Source organism: Ovis aries, chromosome 8, assembly GCF_016772045.2.
Source record: "Ovis aries strain OAR_USU_Benz2616 breed Rambouillet chromosome 8, ARS-UI_Ramb_v3.0, whole genome shotgun sequence".
NCBI lineage: Eukaryota > Metazoa > Chordata > Mammalia > Artiodactyla > Bovidae > Ovis > Ovis aries.
Window position 1 is genome coordinate 75,830,989 of NC_056061.1, and position 20,010 is coordinate 75,850,998.

The 20,010-nt window shown below is 41.9% G+C and overlaps 1 protein-coding gene across 1 annotated transcript in view; it reads left to right on the forward strand.

Moving 5' to 3' along the window:
* The window catches only part of MTHFD1L (methylenetetrahydrofolate dehydrogenase (NADP+ dependent) 1 like), a 174,875-nt gene that overhangs the window by 41,674 nt on the left and 113,191 nt on the right, over window positions 1–20,010 (forward strand). Inside the window, exons 12-16 of the mRNA XM_004011411.5 lie at window positions 5,709–5,845; window positions 8,163–8,209; window positions 12,514–12,621; window positions 13,453–13,527; window positions 15,486–15,588. Of these exons, the coding sequence (XP_004011460.3) occupies window positions 5,709–5,845; window positions 8,163–8,209; window positions 12,514–12,621; window positions 13,453–13,527; window positions 15,486–15,588 (470 nt within the window). The remainder of the gene's footprint in view (window positions 1–5,708; window positions 5,846–8,162; window positions 8,210–12,513; window positions 12,622–13,452; window positions 13,528–15,485; window positions 15,589–20,010) is intronic.

Genomic DNA, 20,010 nt, shown 5'->3' on the forward strand with positions numbered 1-20,010 from the left:
TACAGTGAATACATTAACTCTTAGACATGAAAAGTGAAAGTCGCACAGTCGTGTTCAACTCTTTGAGATCCCAGGTACTGTAGCCTCTTCCATGGAATTCTCCAGGCAAGAATGCTGAAGTGGGTTGCCATTTCCTTCTCCAGGGGATCTTCCCAACTCAGGGATCAAACCCGGGTCTCCTGTACTGCAGGCAGATTCTTTACCAGCTGAGTCACTAGGGAAGCCCTATTAGCCATGAAGAACTTCCAGAACAAATTGAGCATCTTATCCACATACTTGTCATCTCTTCTCCCAGGCTGTAAGTGCTCTCGGTAGGCAGGTTTGCTGGTTTTTTCACCATGCTTATGAGAGGAGAGATTAAGAAAACTCAGGAGGGTACAGTCTCAGTTTATGAAAGAGGAATCAGGCAGCCATTTTCCACGTGGAGTGGCTCTGTGTTGAGCTTGTCGGTATTGGAAATGAAAGCACAAATCCAGACAAGACCCTGCCCTTCACTGGGAACACAGAATTGACATTTCTGAAACAAAGCCTCTGATGGTATCATTATCAGATTCCTAACTTGAAGTCATACCATCAAGGCCTGGCCTCCAGCCGCATGCCGGAGAGTCCCCACCAGCCTGGCCATCTAGGATTGTCGCTACATGTTGGCCCATACCTAGTAGAGTGTTGTTCCATGCTGGCTCTGCTGGCCTTTTTGTGTGTCACTGAGCTGAAGAAGACTGGCTGCTATGTTGTACATGGAAGTGAAAATTAAACCTGAATTCTCAAGTAGAAATTTAATCCCAAGAGATCAACAGTTCTTTTTCTGAAACAGTGATATAAATTCCCTTACAGACCTATGAAGGAACCAAAATCCAAATTGTATTCCTTTCACCTGCATTGGAAAAGAAGCCATGAGTGCAGGACTTTGAGATGTATGTATGCATCTGTCACAGAGTTTGATGATTTTTAGAAAATAAATACCTCACTACATTCTATAGGACAGGAAGGAATAAACTCCTCTCACCAACTCAACAAGGGATACCTTCTTAAGTGTGTAAACTGCCTTTGTTATCTAATCTTTTAATAGCTGCATGGTAGAAATCAGTTTAAAACAGCAAGACAGGAATTTTATTTGTAGTCTAAAATGAAAACTTCATTTGAAATAAAATCATCTTTAATTTTGGTCAGGTCAGTGATGGAAAAGTGACATTATCAAGCCATTATACACAAGGTTGCAGCTTCTTTAGAAATATAAATTACCCATCCATTAAATGGAGAATTTTTTTTCCTTTTCCTGAAAGGTTTTTTTTTTTTTAATCTGAAAATGACTTTGTTCCACTGACCAAAAATTTAGCATAAAGAAAAGTTAAAAGGAGAAGACAGTCTCTCATTACTCAGAAGTATTCAAAATTTTTCTATTTTCTTCCAGAATTTTATCTCTGCTTCTGTCCTTTTTTACACATTGAAATCATGTCATAAATACTGTCTTGTGTCCTGCTTTTATCCCTGAATACTGTAAGTCTTTTCTCATGCTTTAGAAAAATTCAAATACCCAAGTAATTTTTCAGTAGATCTAAATAACAAATATTTGTTATTGTACATTTGAATTCATGTGCAAATGTGATTTAAATATATCAACAGTGGGATTAAAATATAAAACCGTGGGATTAAAAAAGTCTTCTACTATTAATAACCCAAATGCAAAACAGATTAATTCGTTTTTAAAAGCTATCCTTCAAACTTCAGTATTTCTTATTCCATCAGAATCATCTGTATTTCATCAGCTACACTTCGCATGGTATTTACACCTACACATCACTTTATTTGCTCTGCCTGACAAAATGAAAAGTATTGGGAATTGTTCAGGGAAAAATGCCAAAAGAATCTTAGGGGCCCTTGAGTTTTACATATTTTCCCAGTTACACTAATGAAAAGGAATTTGTTTGAGAACTTGACTCAGAGTGCAGCTGCAGGGCATTGAAAGTATATGGGTCTCCATCCGTCCTTCACTGATTTCCATACAGAAGTTTTTAGAAATTCTCTGAATCGCATGGACTGAGCATGTCAAATCTGTGAATACGCTGAATTTCACATTAAAGAAAACTTTTCACATCACTGTTTTTTTCCTCTAGAGTGCTAAATAGCTGATTTGATTTTATTTATCTTTTAATGCTTCAAACAGTTTTGGTCAGTGTAAAAATAACTCGATTGACTTTTCTAAAGTCTCAGTGTTCTGCTTTGGGGAAGTATTTAAAGATCTGTGAGTTTTTCTTCTGTTCTCATGGCTTGGAGAGCAGAACAAAATATTTCGAAGCAACCAGGGACTTTGAACTGTTGGCCTCAGTCAAGTGTGATGGGAAGCACAACCAAGTGAACCACGGTTATCCATTTTTATCATTAGGTTTAAAAAGGTTTTTAAAAAACCTTCCAAATCCCGCAGATGCCTGGGATGAGCGATATGTATTCAAATCCTCTTTAAGCAAAGATCTTTGGAGTTCACGGTTCAACCCATGGCTAATGGCAATAATACTGTCCAACAGGATTCTAGATCTCAAGAAACGGATCAATTTTATGACTTCTTTCTGCATAAGCAATCTCTTTGACCTTTGAGTAAACGGTAAGTCCAAAATGTCACAAGGACTTTCCAGGTAACTCAGTGGTAAAAAGACTCTGCCTGCCAAGCAGAAGACGCAGTTTGATTCCCGGGTCAGGAGGATTCCCCTTGAGAAGGAAACGGCAACCCACTCTAGTATTCTTGCCTGGGAAATCCCATGGACAAAGGAACCTGGTGGCCTACGGTCCATTGGATCTCAGATTCGGACATGACTTAGCAACTAAACAACACCACCACATTGTCACAGAGTACTTTAGTTCATTGTTTACTGGTAGTTGACAATGAATAACAGTTTGCCTTAGGAAAGGTGTCCTTTCTTTTCCTAATGTGTTTTGCTCATCTGTGCTTGGACGCGTGAGAGAAGTGCAGTAGAAGTAGTCCTTCACTTGTGGTAATAATGCCCTCAGAAAAGTGAGAGAATAAGCGCAAAATGATTCCTGTGGGAGGGAGCAGGTGACCTCCTGGGAGGAGAGGAAGATAATGAAGCAGACCCACAGTTCCATCTCCATAAAGTTCTTACAGAAAAGGAAATTAGCTTAACATGGCGCTTGTTCTTTCCTAAGTCAGCTGAATCGTTGGGAACCTGAGCTAAAGATCGTGAGACAACAATTAAGCCAAATTTTGATGCCAAATGTAGGAATGAGGCAAAATAAAATTTTTATTGTAACCCTCTTTTGATTGCTCCCCATAAATACTTCCTACTTTCTGGTTTTCCTGAATTGTATTAGTTGGCAGAACACGAAGCAGTCCTGTGTTTCTAATTAAGAGTTGGATGGTTAGCTGAAGCTTTTGGGAGGTCATCTCTGGGCGTGTCTGCTTTTGGCTCTCTCCAGCAGCGATGTGAGTTATCCTTGGGGATGAAAATATAATCCTTCATGTGACATATTTAAGTCAAGCCTGTATTCAAGTAAAGCCAGTATTCCTTTGCAGGCCATCAAGGCCACTGGAGTACCTAACCCACCCTACGTGTGACCTGCATTTTCTTGAAGATCATGACCCCTGTGGCTTTTGGCTGGAGCTCTGCTTCTCCAAGCAGCATTCCAGTGGGCTCACAAGCTATGTTGTCACTAAATCGAGCGACTGATTATCACTGAACCACATTTGAGGATGTGGCCACTTCCTTGGTTCCCCTGTCCCACCTGTGTCTCCTGTCAAGGCTTCCCTATCATTCTTAATTTCCTTTTGCTCTTTTCTTCTAACTGTTCCCTTAGAGACAGTGTTCTTAACAATTCTGTCTTTATCCCTTTTGTGCTTTGTTCACTGAGTGGTCATCCCCATTCCCATGCTTTATATGACTCATTGTCAATAACAACTTCCATCCATAGAGATAACCTAGTGAAATCAGACCATTTGCCTGGATTTAATTTCCTGGTTTATTAATCCGTGTGGCCTTGAGCAGGTTGCTTAAAATTGCTCTGCCTCAGTGTCCTCATTTATAAAATGAAGATAAAAATTAGCCCAGTAAATATAAAGCACAGGACCTAAGATATGAATTAACCCAAACTGACTCTCACTTTTATCTGACTAATGCTTATTCATTTGTCAGGTCTCAGAGATCACTTCCTCCAGGAAGTCTTCCTTGATGTCCCCAATCTAATTAGATCATCCTTCCATGTACTCTCAAAATACAGTCTTATTGCCGTTTCCCCTGTCTCAGCATTTCTCAAATTCATTGTAATTGCCAGTTTAGCTCTTCATATCTCCCATCGGCTATGGGGCTTCCTGCTAGCTCAGACAGTAAAGAATCTGCCTGCAATGCAGGAGAACCAGGTTTGATCCCTGGGCTGGGGAAAATCCTCTGGAGAAGGGAATGGCAACTCACTCGAGTATTCCTGCCTGGAGAGTCCCACAGACAGCGGAGTCTAGTGGGCTACAGTTTGTGGGTTCACAAAGAGTCAGACATGACTGAGCAACTAACGCTGCACTGCCACTATCTCCCATTGGCTATAAGCTCTGTGAGGTCAGCAGTGGATCCAACATGGTTATCATTGTGTCCCCAGGGTCTAATAACCTGGACTTAGTGCTACTCAAGATATATTTGCTGAAGGAGTGATTGTATAGCCTTGGTAGTCTGAGATAGTTACGTTGCTTCTTTATGATCACATCATTGCATTTTGTGGGTCAGAAAACTCTGTCATCAGTTTTGCTGTGGTTGACTGTCCTAGACAGTTTGGCTCATACCCTCTAACTCATAGAAGACTAAACTGTAAGCCCAAAGAAGTTTTTTAAAAACTTGTAGCACTGATTAGTATATATGGTAAGGAACAATTTCATGGGTCTTTTCTTGGAAATGTAATACTCGCCTGTCCTGTTTCTTATACTGTGATGTTGTGACCATGTGATGTTTGGCTTTTTAGGGTGTGTGCTCAACGATGAGCACCCTAGAGCAGAGATGACTGCCTTAGTGTGTTTAGGGGCTGTGGACTTATTCCTCCTAAATGTTTGAGGGGTTGTTGTTTAGAAGGGGAGTAGGCTAAGTGTGTCTGTAGGAATCCTAACATCTCTGCTTTAGGACAAAGAACTTGTCTAATCGTAAAAGTTATCAGGAAATGAATGGGCCACTCTGGAGGTAACGAGCCTCCAACCTGGTTTGTGTTCAAACACGGCTAGAAAAGCCACGGACACTGATGGCAAGAAAGAGACAGATGAGTGGGGACATTAGAATCCCATCTAATGGACAAGTCTGGCTACACCTCACCATGTATGGACCATTGACTTAGGCTTGGTGCCCACATAACACCCTCAGTAAATGGCCCTGGAAGAACAAATGCCAAATTATCCATCAACAAGAAATGACATCAGCTTAATTATTAAATCACTTTGATAGATAAGTTTATGCCATTTCCTGAAGTTGATAATGTTATTGGCACTACTGCTAAATAACTTTTCTTAATTGGCTCTTTTCATACAGATGTATCTGTATCTTGACTTTTAAGTGTGGATTTTGTGATGTAAGTGAACCACAAAGGTCCAAGGAAGTTGAGTGACTGAGGGATTTTGGTGTGGCCTGGTCTCTACTGGTCTCCTTCGATTTGGTTCTTGTACCATAGATTGATTTTGCGTAGAGTGTCTAGAAAACATTATTAAAGTTACTGTTCTTTCCCCAAATCAGGATCACACCCACCCCTCTTGGAGAAGGAAAAAGTACAGTTACAATTGGGCTTGTACAGGCATTGACTGCGCACCTGAATGTCAACTCCTTTGCCTGCCTCAGGCAGCCTTCTCAAGGACCGACTTTCGGAGTTAAAGGTAATTTATTTAACAGCTAGTATATACATTGGAAAAGACCCTGATACTGGGAAAGATTGAGGGGAGAAGGAGGAGGGGACAGAGGATGAGCTGGTTGGATGGCATCATTGATTGAGTGGTCATGAGTTAGAGCAAACTCTGGGAGACATCGAAAGACAGGGAAGCCTGGCATGCCACAGTCCATGGGGTCACAGAGTCAGACACCGAGCAACTGAACAGCAACAAGAATAAATACTTTTCAGAGCAAAATTCATCACCAGCAAATGTGGAACTGGTACATTTCATCTCTACAAGCACGCCCCACTCCCCAACGCAGCACCCTGCACTTGGTAGGTGGAGGTCTCCTGGACTTGGTCCTCCCACCAAGACAGCTGCAGGGGGAAGGTCTGAGTGGAGCTCCCCAGGAAACCCATCCCCTTCCTTCCCCCAGACGGTGGTCCATCCAGCTTTTGCTCAGGATTCCAACCTTGAGCAGAAGCCCTCCATTTCAGCAGTTCCTTCTCTGCTGAGTGGTTTTCAAGTGCTACCATCTATACTGGTGTTTGATCATCCCCGCCAAGGTGAAAGGTCTTTCCATCGAAACAGTTAGAGACCCCTAGGTCAGCCCGCAAGCCTCATCTCATCAGAGCTGCCATGTGGGGCCGCAGGAGCTCCGGAAGCTGACTGTGGGCTGGGGCATGAGGTGAAATTCCTCTGTGGCTGTGGCTGTGCTGAGATCTGGCTCCTGCGTGTTCACTCATCTTTTTTCATCGATTTATCCTGAATCATTCTTCAGCTCACTGTGTAACAGCATTCATTGCCGCAATTCTTGTTCTCAGTACTTGTGGGTTTTAGCAGTATTTTATTTATATTCCTGTTATAAATATTAATAACTCCTAACTTTAAGTACTCTTAGAATGTCATATATTATGTAGTGCAGTGAACGCTTGGACAAGAAGGCTGGGGTTTTATTTGTGGCTATCTTCCTTACTGCTGTGTGACCTTTAGCCAATCATAACCTCTCTGAGCCACAGTTGTAAAAGGCATATAGTACTAGGCTTACCAATTTGTTGTGAGGACCAAATAGTATGTAAAAATAGGGTAAACTGTGAAATAATAATGGATGCAGAAGGTATTGTTTTAGGAAAGAGAAGTCTTTTTAATGTGATAACTTTACTATTTTGAGGGATAAGCATTATGATAAATCGTATATACTATTAACTAAAATAAACTGATAGAGCCTGTAATACGGAAATCTGTTTATCAGGTAGATTTTATTTAGGAAACATTTTTTGGTACTTAAATTCATGAGCATTTTATTTTAAAATTTTTTTTAAATTCTTATGGAATGCAGTTGCTTGATAATGCTGTGCTAGTTTCTACTGTACAGCAGAATGAATCAGCCATATATTTACATATATCCCCTCCCTGTTGGACTTCTTTCCCATCAGATCGCCACAGTGCATTGAGTAGAGTTCCCTGAGCTGTACAGAATGTTCTCAGTTAGAAAACTAACATCTATTTTCTACATAGTATCAATAGTGTATATGTGTCAATGCCAATCCCCCAATTCATCTCACCCCCCCCCCTTTCCCCCCTTGGTATCCATACATTTGTTCTCTATGTCTGTGTTTCTGTATCTGCTTTGCAAATAGGATCGTCTATACCACATGTGCATTTTAGATAAAGCATAGCCGCATCTAGTAATTATTGAAATAATCCCATATTTGGTGTAACAACATTTGCTACAGTATCCTTGTGTGTGCTGTGTGCTTAGTCGCTCAGTCGTGTCCGACTCTTTGTGACCCCATGGACTGTAGCCCACCAGGCTCCTGTGCATGGGATTCTCCAGGCAGGAATACTGGAGTGGGTCACCATGCCCTCCTCCAGGGGATCCTCCCAGCCCAGAGATCGAACCTTTGTCTCCTATATTGCAGGCATATTCTTTACTGTTTGAGCCACCACCATGGGAAGCCCATGGATACTGGAGTGGGTAGCCTATCCCTTCTCCAGGGGATCTTCCTGACCCAGGAATTGAACCGGGGTCTCCTGCATTGCAGGTGAATTCTTTACTAGCTCAACTACCAGGGAAGCTGGTATTATGCTTACCCTCTTCTGAACAGAGAGACCGAAGTCCTTCAGTTACAGAGTGGCACATAGGGTGAACATTCCCCCTTTCTGTTCTCCTTTGCCTTACCAGTAATGTTTCTCACTGCCTGTACTCCTTACATCTTGGGGATACATCCCTCCCTGTTGGGTTTGGGGAACCGTTTCCCTGGGGCCCCTGTGTAGCTGTACTTGGCAACTCATCTCAAATGCTACCTGCTCTGTTGTTTAGGAGGAGCCGCAGGTGGTGGATATGCCCAGGTCATCCCTATGGAGGAGGTAAGATTTCAAAGAGATATGTGTCTTATGTCACTGTTTTTCCCTCCTGGAACCTTTAGACCCATAGTACTTTATCCTCCAACCCAAAGTCATAAAGGCTTTGAAAATCAGAAATATTTGCATGACTCATTTGGGAGCAAAACCTGACATTTACTGTTAGGAGCTTCTTGTGGATTTTGTCTCTGCTGCTTGTTGTAAATATTCATATATTTTTCTGCAGAAATACTGTTTCTGATTCATGGATGCTGACTGAGACCTTGCTTGGAATGCTTTATAAATAGATTATGTACATCACACTACCTTTCTGCATTCCAAAAAATTCTGAGTCCCAAAACCCACCTCAGGGTTCTGGGTGAGAAGATGCAGGGCTGTATCTCCATCTGTTATTTTGCTGAATTCAGGAAGGCTGGACTCTTCACCTCTGTGGATTGAGACTGCAAAATCAAATCCAGCCAGCCGTCTATATCCCCAGGTTCCACATCCATGGTTTTTAACAGTTGCAGCTTGAAAATAGAAAAAAAAAATTTGTCCAGAAATTCCAAAAAGCAAAACTTGAATTTAATGTACTCTGGCAGCTATTTCCATAACATTTACTTGGTATTGGGTATTTATGATAAGTAGTCTCGTGATGATTTAGATTATAATGGAGGATGTGTGTATGTTTGTATACAAATATACCCTATTGCACATAAGGGACTTTGCAGGTCTGGTTTTTGGTATCTGCGGGGGTCCTGAAACCAATTTCCCATGGCGGGATGACCATAGTTCCAAGGAAGAATGGTCCAAAAGTGGCAATGGTGTCGATTCTGTTTTCTCCAAGATCACTTTCTTACACCCTGCATAACTCTTGCTGGTCCCCTGGATCTAACCCATGACCAGGTCCCATCAGTTCCACTCTTTGCATCAGCCTCTTGGGTCAGGTCCTAAGAAGCCTTCCTAAACCCATGTCTGAGCAGGTTACTTTCCTGCTGTGTTTGTCTCAACAGGGACTCCACTGACTGTCCAGCACAGCATAGCCCGTCCCCATGTGCTTATGTTCCCCAGCCACCCGCCGTCTCAACTTCCCACACACCACACTCTCTCTCTCCACCCTGTTAAGCTCCTTGGATTCCTGCTCTCCTGTCTCTTGGTTCCAAGTCTGGAAGGTTTTTCCCCTTCCTTTCCTGCCCTCCCTGCCCAGCTCACACATCCAGCTTCTATTCCATCCCTCCGACATATCTCTTCCTTCTCTGCATTTACTTCCCTGTGGTGCCCTAGCCATGGGGAGTTGGAGCCCACAGGCCTCAGCACTTAGCAGCATGCCCAGCACTAAGGAGTATTTGTTGTTTTTGCTGAAGGACAAAAATCTGTCTGTCTGTACTTAGTCACTGAGCTGTGTCTAGCTCTTTGTAACGCCATGGACTGTAGCCCACCAGGCTCCTCTGTCCATGGGGTTTCCCAGGCAAAAATACCAAAGGGGGTTGCCATTTCTTCCTCCAGGGATCTTCCCAACCCAGGAATCAAACTCATATCTCCTTCATCTCTTACATGGGCAGGTGGTTTCTTTACCACCAAACCACTTGGAAAGCCTTTTGTTGAAGGAATAGTTGGTTTGTTTTGTTAGTTTGTTTGTTTTAACCCATGGAGACATCAGCACCGTGGAAACTGGAGGGAAATTTTGGCTGGTCTCTAAATGTCGGGGGTGGGAATGAGAACGAATAGTCCGAGGTTTTGCAGAGAAGAAGAGCCCTGGGCCCCACATCTGCAGGGGCATGAGTAATATTCACAAGCCAGGCATCGTCAGAGCTGGGGCCAGGTTGGGGGTGCAGTGTAAGGAATGTGGCCTGGCGAGCAGCTGAGGATTTTGCTGTCGAGGATGGAAATAGCCTCGGTGTTCTCTGTCATGTGCCTATGCCAATGGAGGTGTAAGATAGTTAGGGCTATCTTATGACAGCTGAGTCGATGAAACACCGGTAGTTTGTTCTTGAATTCAAGGACCTCCAGTGTCTTCTCCATCTATCCATCCTCAGCTCTGAGCAGAGTGCCTGCTAGAGTACCTGTATTACTTGTTCAGAAATTAATTTCTTTTTTCGAAAGCTACTTGTATGTGTTTTCAAATGATTGCTGCTTTACAAAAGTGAAAATCTGGAAGCAACTTAAATAAAAAATTTTGTTATATATGCATGACTCTACAGCCCCTGTGAACAGTAGCCATACGTAAACAAGATGATTACACAATGCTTTTTTCTTTGCGTCTTTATTTTTTAAATTCTGAAAATATGATAGTGCATTTACAGGAGACTTGGAAAATATTACAGACTTGGAAAATATTACATACTTGGAACAAAGTTACATATAGTTCTACAATATAGTACAGTTATTTTTTAAGTAGATAAATTAAGGTTTTTAGTTGGAGTTTTAATATCAAACTCTCAAAAATTAATAGAATGAATATACAGAGAAGTAGACGGATATACTAGACCTGAAAAGCTATAAACCAGTTCAATGTAATTAAGATTTATACAATTTTCACACAACAGTAGGATACAAATTTTATTTAAGTTCCATAGACTGTAAACTAGGAGTTACTGGAACATATCCAGGGACATAACAGCAGGTGCAAAAATTTCATGGTGTGAAGGTATTGAAATCATACAAAGGTTCTCTTATCAACATAAAGAGATACTGTGTTGTAAAAAGAAATAATCAGGGAATTAACATGTGATGCAGTATTATTAACTAAAGTACAGATTTTGTTCAAATTTCACAAAATTTAATGCTGATGTTCATTATTTATTTTCATACCTCATTCAAGATTCCAGATCATATTTAATTGCATTGAGCAGCTATCAGTTCAGTTTGGTTCAGTCGCTCAGTCGTGTCCAACTCTTTGCGACCCCACGAATCGCAGCACGCCAGGCCTCCCTGTCCATCACCAACTCCCGGAGTTCACTTAAATGCAAGTCCATCGAGTCGGTTATGCCATCCAGCCATCTCATCCTCTGTCATCCCCTTCTCCTCCTGCCCCCAATCCCTCCCAGCATCAGAGTCTTTTCGAATGAGTCAGTTCTTCCCATGAGGTGGCCAAAGTACTGGAGTTTCAGCTTTAGCATCATTCCTTCCAAAGATATCCCAAGGTTGATCTCCTTCAGAATGGACTGGTTGGATCTCCTTACAGTCCAAGGGACTTTCAAGAGTCTTCTCCAACACCACAGTTCAAAAGCATCAATTCTTCGGCGCTCAGCTTTCTTCACAGTCCAACTCTTGCATCCATACATGACCACTGGAAAAACCATAGCCTTGACTAGATGGACCTTTGTTGGCAAAGTAATGTCTCTGCTTTTGAATATGCTATCTAGGTTGGTCATAACTTTCCTTCCTTCCAAGGAGTAAGCGTCTTTTAATTTCATGGCTGCAGTCACCATCTGCAGTGATTTTGGAGCCCCCAAAATAGCTGCATGCAACAAATTTTGATAAATTTTCTTTTCATTTTTCTACTGTGACAAATATTTTCTCATTTTCCTTGTTATGGCTTCTTAGATACACCCATTATTTAATAGTGGACATTTAATTTCCAAATACATGGGATTTTAAAAGTATCTTTGATATCAATTTCTCATTTTGATACTAATTTCTCATTTAAAAGCTTTGTTCTCTTCTATCACCCCCTGTATTTTTTCAGTTTTCTGACTTTATTGAAGGTTTCAATGGCTAAGTCAAAAATTTCTCTTCGTAAATGTCACATTACACTTGAAAATATGTGGGTTGTTTTCAAATACCTTTTGATATTGATCTCTACAATATGTTTTTAAAGAAAGAAGTTAACAAATTACAAATATGCTGATTCTACATGTAATCATGTGTGCACCTAAGATTAGAAGAAAAATAACAGAAATACGAAGTTACGACGGTGATACGTTTTTTTCTCTTTCTTTGGCTGTCTCATTTCGTATTTTTCTGTTTCTACTGTGTGTTTTCTTCCCTGCCATATTGCCAAGTACATTTGATATGATACTATTTTCCTAATTATAAAACAGTACATAAAAGTACGTGAAAAAAGAAAACCAAAATAAGGAAACCAATCATTAACTCCACCAGAATTGTTTCCCTCTTAACCTGAAAAAGGAAAGATTTCCAATAGAAAGTCTGTTCTTTGTTGTCAAGTGGAAAATCCCGACATTAGTTTTTCTGCTTTAGGCTTTGTAAAACATACCTAACCATTGTAGGGGTGTGTAATTCGCATATTATTTTGTTTATTCAGAAAGCCCTTCAATACTGTGGATGGTAGTTGGAAGCAAGTTAGATGTTTTCATTTCATTTTCTAGTTCAACCTTCATCTTACTGGGGACATCCACGCCATTACCGCTGCCAATAATTTGCTGGCTGCCGCTATCGACGCAAGGATTTTGCATGAAAACACTCAAACAGATAAGGTGAGACAGGCCCCTTACTGGCCATTTTGGGCATCTTACCCTGGGAGTTCCAGATTAAGGCGTTCATGGAAAAACTTTTGGAGTCTCCAAGTCATCTGAAATCCTATTCAAAATTTTGTGAATTTATGTGTCCATCCTTCTCAAGGAGAGAATCTCCTTCAGTCAGATTCTCAAATGAATTTCTGACCACTGCCAAGTTAATGGGAGAATTCTACCAGTTATACTTTTTAAGCCAAATTCTCTTCGTTTTGCCCATAGGTATAATCTCTGGTCTGTACTAAGGGAATTGGATTCTTTTTAAGATTCCCATGTTAGAGGCAGCTAGCCTCAATGCCCTGTTAAACATGTCAGACCTCCTTTTTGGATTAGGGTGTACAGTCTGAGATGTAGCTCACACAGGGGACACAGTACCAGATGCTAATTCCTTATAGATGCTAGTTCCTCATAGACATAGGATGTGGATAAAAGTGGGAATTTGGGGCATATTTCTCAAAAGTCCTGATCCTTCAATTAAACCCACTCCCTAGTGAGTTCTTGAAGTTGAAGGCAGCTACAGAGATAAATTTTAATTTGATAGTTAAAAGGCTGTAGATCAAGAAATATTTTCATGCAAGCTCTTTACAATGTGCATTATTTCAGATCTAGTTTAGATTTAGTAAAATGACAAAACTTAAGTCTAAATTGTTTACATTAGCCAAGAATTTTAATAGGGTCTCTAATCCAAACATTTTGGTTATAAATGTAATGAACTTTGTCATATTCTGTAAATTGTCCACATTCATGGTTGGCCCTTAAACTTGTGTGAGTTTTGTTTTTGTTTTGTGTTTTTAGGCCCTGTATAATCGACTGGTTCCGTCAGTGAATGGTGTTCGAGAATTTTCAAAAATTCAACTTGCTCGACTGAAAGTAAGTTTCCAGTGAATGGTTCACAAAAAAATACCCTGGAAACAAATAAAAAAATTGAAACCAGAAATCTTGAACTCGATTTGAGTTTTGGTTTTCAGATACCTTATATATATATGTGTATATATATATAATAGATTATATATATATATATATATATAAATAATAGGTTGTGTATATATATCTCTCTTAAAAAGCCAGAACAGTGTAGCAGAGATTGCATGGAGCTAGATGCCTGAGGCCTGGATCCTGCACCAAAAAGCTGGTGAACAAATTATTTCTCGCTTGTAGATGTCAGCTTCTTCATCTATAAAATGAGAGGACCACTTTGCTGAGAACTCTTGTCAACCAACAAATGAGGATGGCTAAGAGTCTTTTCTATAACATGTTTTAACTTTCTAGGGAAGCCTTTGAAAATTCATCTATTTCAGTTTTTATTGCAGGAAGATACTAAGATTGTATTTGTGGATGTGCTCTTAATTCTTATCCATTTTGCCATTTTCTACTTGCTTCTATTTGCTACTTAACATTCTACGAATCACATGAATTTTCCCCTTGCTTTTTTTCAGAAATGAAAAAATAACTTTAATTTACAACCATTAATTGGTGGAATTGGTTTTAAAAATTTATCCCCTAGCTTCTTACTAAACCAAGTTCAATTTCTTGAGAATACACAATATGCTATCCTCAGCACCTCCAACATTTATAGAGTTTCTGTTTCCTACATTCTTTTCTTATACTTTGTGGTTGTCTAATCGCTAAATCGTGTCAGACTCTTTGCAAACCCATAGACTGTAGCCCACCAGGCTGCTCTGTCCAGTGGGATTTCCCAGGCAAGAATACTTGAGTGAGTTTTCATTTGCTTCTCCAGGGGATCTTCCTGACCCAGGGATCAAACCTGCATCTCTGTATTGGCAGGCACGTTCTTAGCACTGAGCCACCAGGGCAGCCCTAAGAAAGGCTTATCACAATAAATAATAGAAAGACAGGCAGTCTTAGACTGTGTCCCTTAAGCGGAAGTCAAAATGTTCTTCAGCCTGGAACCAGTCTACTCAGGTTCTTTCCTTCTGGTTAGAGATTAAATTCCGCAGTCAGGACTGAGCTCCAAGTATTTCTTCTTAACTTAACCAGGGTGGCTGGCATGTGGTGGACTCTTATACACTATCAAAAAGCACTTTCTTAAAGTGTTTCCTTTGTAGAAAGAAATGCATTTAAAGTTTTCTAATGGAAATAGAAATAACTTGAAAACATAGACATAAAACTTAAATTTGGGGGATTTGTATCAGAAAAGAAGAATTAATGGACCCAAGCATTAATTAGATGGACAGTTTACGCCCCTTCTGAGCACAGCATGAGGTGACCACGTAACCTGAGGTCACAACGGGCAACACTTGTTCTTTGTATGTTGTCACCTGCACTGTCACCTCTTAAGAGTTTGAGCAATCTCCAGGAGATGGAGAAGGACAGGGAAGCCTGGCGTGCTGCAGTCCACGGGGTCACAAAGACTAGGACACGACTGAGCGACTAAACAACAATAACAATTACAAATATCCGTGTCTTCCATTTAGGGCGTGTTTGGATTCCGACATTTATTTATGAGTTGGCCTAACCTGCAATTTACTGGCTTCCATGGTAGCTCGGAGGTTAAAGCGTCTGCCAGGTTCAATCCCTGGGTTGGGAAGATCCCCTGGAGAAGGAAATGGCAACCCACTCCAGTATTCTTGCCTGGAGAATCCCATGGACAGAGGAGCCTGGTAGGCTACAGTCCATGGGGTCACAAAGATTTGGACAAGACTGAGCAACTTCACTTTCACTTTCAACCTGCAATTTACTTGAAGTTCAGCTTAGTTTTTAAAAAGGTTGTCCTAGTTATGGAGGAAGTAAAAGTAGAGACAATTTGATTACATCTTGCTTTCTCTTCCTTCTAAAACCCATCGAATTTTGTTCTTCTTAACCACTAGAGACTGGGAATAAATAAGACTGATCCGAGCGCACTGACGGAAGAGGAAATGAGGAAATTTGCCCGTCTTGACATCGACCCCTCCACCATCACGTGGCAGAGAGGTGGGTGCTGGTGGCCGGATGGGGAGGGTGACACGTCCTCCAGCGGGTGCCCCTCAGTTGATTTCACAAACGCATGATTGTATTTCTTCCACTGTCTTCCCAGCTTGCATTGCGCAATCACTCCATTAACTCAGTCACTGTTGTTTTACCAGCCTTTCTCATCCTCGCCTCCTAGTTGGGAGAAATATCTGTGCCCTTAGCTCATCCCAATCACCCCGCCTCTACCAGGTTTCCCAGGAAAAGTACTTTCTTCCTGTCTCTTCTCTGGACTCTTGTCTTCTGTTAGTGGGAGGACTGTCTGTGGCTCCCACTGCCTCTCGACCAGGGACCCTAATTTTAATTTCTTCCTTTCTCTTCCCTTACCAACCAGGTCTGAGCCTCTCAGAAATTTCTGTTTTCAGTGAGGAATTTTTTTCTCTGAGTATAATGCTTCCAGCCACTGATGAGAATCCTCTCTAACACTTGAAATGCGGCATGAAAGGACTTCCAGCCCTAGCCTCCCTGTTTCCCTCTTTGCTGTGACATCCCCTCTCCACTGCCACCCCCACCCCACCCTGCTGTCTGCAAGGGTGGGATGTGGGTGGGGTGGGCAGGAAGGCACCAAATGTGGAGTCAGGAGCCTTAAGGGGATGTCTCCCCCGCCACTAACTTAACTGCGTGACCCTGAGCAAAGCACATGCCTGTTCTGGCAAATGGAAATGGAGTTGGTAATATATGCTTCCAGGCATGTGGTACGCAGCACTTGATAAAACCTATAGAAGAGTCAGATAGTGTGTATTCCTGATCCTTCCTTTGTTGTTCTTCTCAGAGCTCCCCTCTCACCAACTTTCTCCATTTCTACACACTTTTTTTTTTTTTTTTACTTTATATTTTAATTGAGCCACCCTGGTGGCTCAGAGGGTAAAAGCATCTGCCTGCAACACAGGAGACCTGGGTTCGATCCTTGGGTAGGGAAGATGCCCTGGAGAAGGAAATGGCAACCCACTCCAGTATTCTTGCCTGGAGAATCCCATGGACAGAGGAGCCTGGTGGGCTACAGTCCATGGGGTCACAGAGTCGGACACGACTGAGCAACTTCACTTTCACTTTTTCACTTTCACTTTAATTGAAGGATAATTGCTTTATAGAATTTTGTTATTTTCTGTCAGACTTTAACATACATCAGACATAGATATACATGTCTCCTGTCCTTTTTGAACCTCCCTCCAATCTCCCCCATCCCGCCCCTCTAGGGTGATACAGAGCCCCTGTTTGAGTTTCCAAAGACACATAGCAGGAGAGGGTGAGATGTATGGAGAGAGTAACGTGGAAACTTATATTACCATATGTAAAATAGATAGCCAGCGGGAATTTGCTGTATGTCACATTTTCTTTTTAATTATGAGTAGATGCCTGATTTATTGCAGTTACCTTTTAATAGATTTTCTTACTTCCATTTCCTACCCCCGGCCGTGCCCCCACCTCTGCCCCACAACTCAGTGATTTCATAGTAGAGGGTGAGATGTCCCATCACCACCTTTCTGAGAGCCTCCATCCTGGGTGGTTGGTGGTCCACCCCATGGCCTGGCCTTCAGGAGACTCTGCCATGTGGCCACCTCCATACACATCTTTGCTTCCTGTTTGCCTCTTCCCTCTGCCCCGCCCTCCACTGGCCCATCCCACCGCATCTCCCATCTTGCCTTCCCAGACACAGCTCAGGACCACCCCACCTGCATGAAGCTCAACTCCCGGGAATCCATTCAACCTGTTCACTGCAAATTTAGCGAGATGGAAAAACAAAGACCAGAGAACCCGTCCTGACTCTGTCGTTTATGAGCCGTGTAACTCTGGACAACTGAATTACTCGCTTTCCTCATCTGTAAATGAGTCCTAATAGCACCCTTTCCCTTGGGCGGCTCTAGTGGGACATGAGAGTACTTTCCAAACCCTAAGGCACCATCCAGATGGTCGTTATGGTAATAGCTGTATGAGGTACTTTTTCTGTGTGTCTGTGTCTCCCAACTCCTAACAGAGAGTAAAATCTCTTCAGAAACTTCTAAATGTTTTTTTAAATTACCAAAGTAGTAACATTATACAGATTTTAGTACTGTCTAAAAAAATCAGAAACGTCTTACTGTGCAAATAAAACTACTATTCATGGTTTTTCTGTGCACCAACGTTTTGTGTATAATTAGAATGGCAACCCACTCCAGTGTAAATAATCTGCCTGCAATGCAGGAGACCCAGGTTTGATCCCTGGAGAAGGAAATGGCAATCCACTCCAGTATTCTTGCCTGGAGAATGGACAGAGGCGCCTACAGAGTGCGTAGGCTGGCAAAGAGTTGGACACACCCATGGACGGAGGAGCCTGGTAGGCTGCAGTCCATGGGGTCGCAAAGAGTCGGACACGACTGAGTGACTTCACTTTGACTTTTCACTTTCATGCATTGGAGAAGGAAATGGCAACCCACTCCAGTGTTCTTGCCTGGAGAATCCCAGGGACGAGGGAGCCTGGTGGGCTGCCGTCTCTGGGGTCGCACAGAGTCGGACACGACTGAGGCAACTTAGCAGCAGCAGCTGCAGCAGAGCTATAGAATTTGTATCCTACTAGTTTCATTTATATCATAATAAGATATCATTTATATCATGTTCTATTTTGTTAGTGACTGTTTGGTCATTTTAAATGGTTCCAGAAGTCTTCTGTGAATGAACTACAACCTCCTTAAACATGTATCTATTACTGAACAGACCAACATCATTTTTAGTTCATTTATTTATCTTTTTGGCTGTTCCGTGGGGCATACGGGATCTTAGTTCCCCAACCAGGGTTTGAACCCACACTCCCTGCAGTGGAACTGCACAGCCTTAACCACTGGACTGCCAAGGAAGTCCCACCATCATCATTTTTAATTCCTGGCATGAATATGTTTAGCATTTTATTGGGAATCTACTGGAAGGATTATTTATTCCAACACCATTGTATTCAAAAGGCATAGTCAACTTTTTCAAGGTATTTGTGAATTCATTTTATTCCTAAAACATATTTGGAGGTGTACTTATAAATGAAAAATTATGCAGGTGGAAATCAGTGTATTTGAAACCGGGCACGAGGGCATGCTAAAAAGAAGGGACAGTCTTCCACACCTGCGTTGTGGCTACAGCAGAGGAAGCCATCAGAAACAGGGCTGCGTTCTTGTTCTCTCTCTGAGAAGCATGAAAACACTGACGTGTACTGTGGTTGTGAACCATTTTCCATGGAAATGACATTAAAAAATTAGTCCTGATAAATGTTAGAATTGCATTATTGTTTAGGGCACTAAAGTCACAAAACCATCATTGCCACCTGGGTCCGAGGAGTTCAGAATGACATTTGACAGCTAGTTTGGCGCTTCCTCCCATGAATTAATATAAGAAAAAGGACTCTTCCATTAGATTGAGGTCATTTAATAGTTGGACTTAGAGCTTAAAAGAGTATAACCTTTATGATGAGATTAGATGCTTTTATAATTTGATAACTAGAAAGGAGACATTCAGGGACCACGTGGGACTAAGAACCTCCTCTCACACCATATGGATGTTGCCCATTTAGTGGTCACTTCTTTCCTTTCATCCTGTGTAAGGAATGTGACTCCTGGTGGTTTTATCCTATGCTTCCTATCAGAAGCTTGAAGGCCCCCTAATGCCTGGTGACAGGGAGGAACTGGGAGCTGATAAATTATTACAGAAACACATGATGTAAGCAGGAGAGACAGTGGACATTGGGTCATTTTATTGTTCCCTGGGATGTGAATCCCTGCCTTTCTGAGCATTCAGTCCTCCAGGGGCTCAAGGGCTGTTAGGCAAAGGACCCAAAGCCTCGGTCTCCAGGAAACTGATATCCAGTTACTGGTTGCCAGCACTGCCCTGCAGCTTTGCAGGGAATCAGTACCATTATTCTGCTGAATCCAAAATAATGGGCCCACCCCTGATGTCCTACCTTGTACCACCCAGTGCCTGAACCATAGCTGGTTGTTAATGAGCCTCAGGACACAGCAGTGTAGTCCTACAGGGACCATCTAGGGCAAAGAGTGAAAAGACAGATCTCTTCTCTCTGCAGGAGCTCTTCACCTTGTCCACACCTACCTGCACTCTCCATCTCTCCCTTTGGCCGCGAGTGCCTTCCATCAGAGAATGATGTCTTGTTCGTTTTTGTATCCCTGTACAGATGGCACAGGATCTGTCACAAAATTGACCCTAAGTAAAAATCTCTGAAATGAATAAATATGTTTCTCACTCTATCTTTAGCTCTATCACTTAGAGTCAAGGAATTCTGTATTACTAGTGTTACTTTCTGCTTTCCAGATGGCTCAGTAGTAAAGAATGCACCTGCCAAGCAGGGGATATGGGTTCAGTCCCTGGTTTGGGAAGATCTCTTGAAGAAAGAGATGGCAACCCACTGTAGTA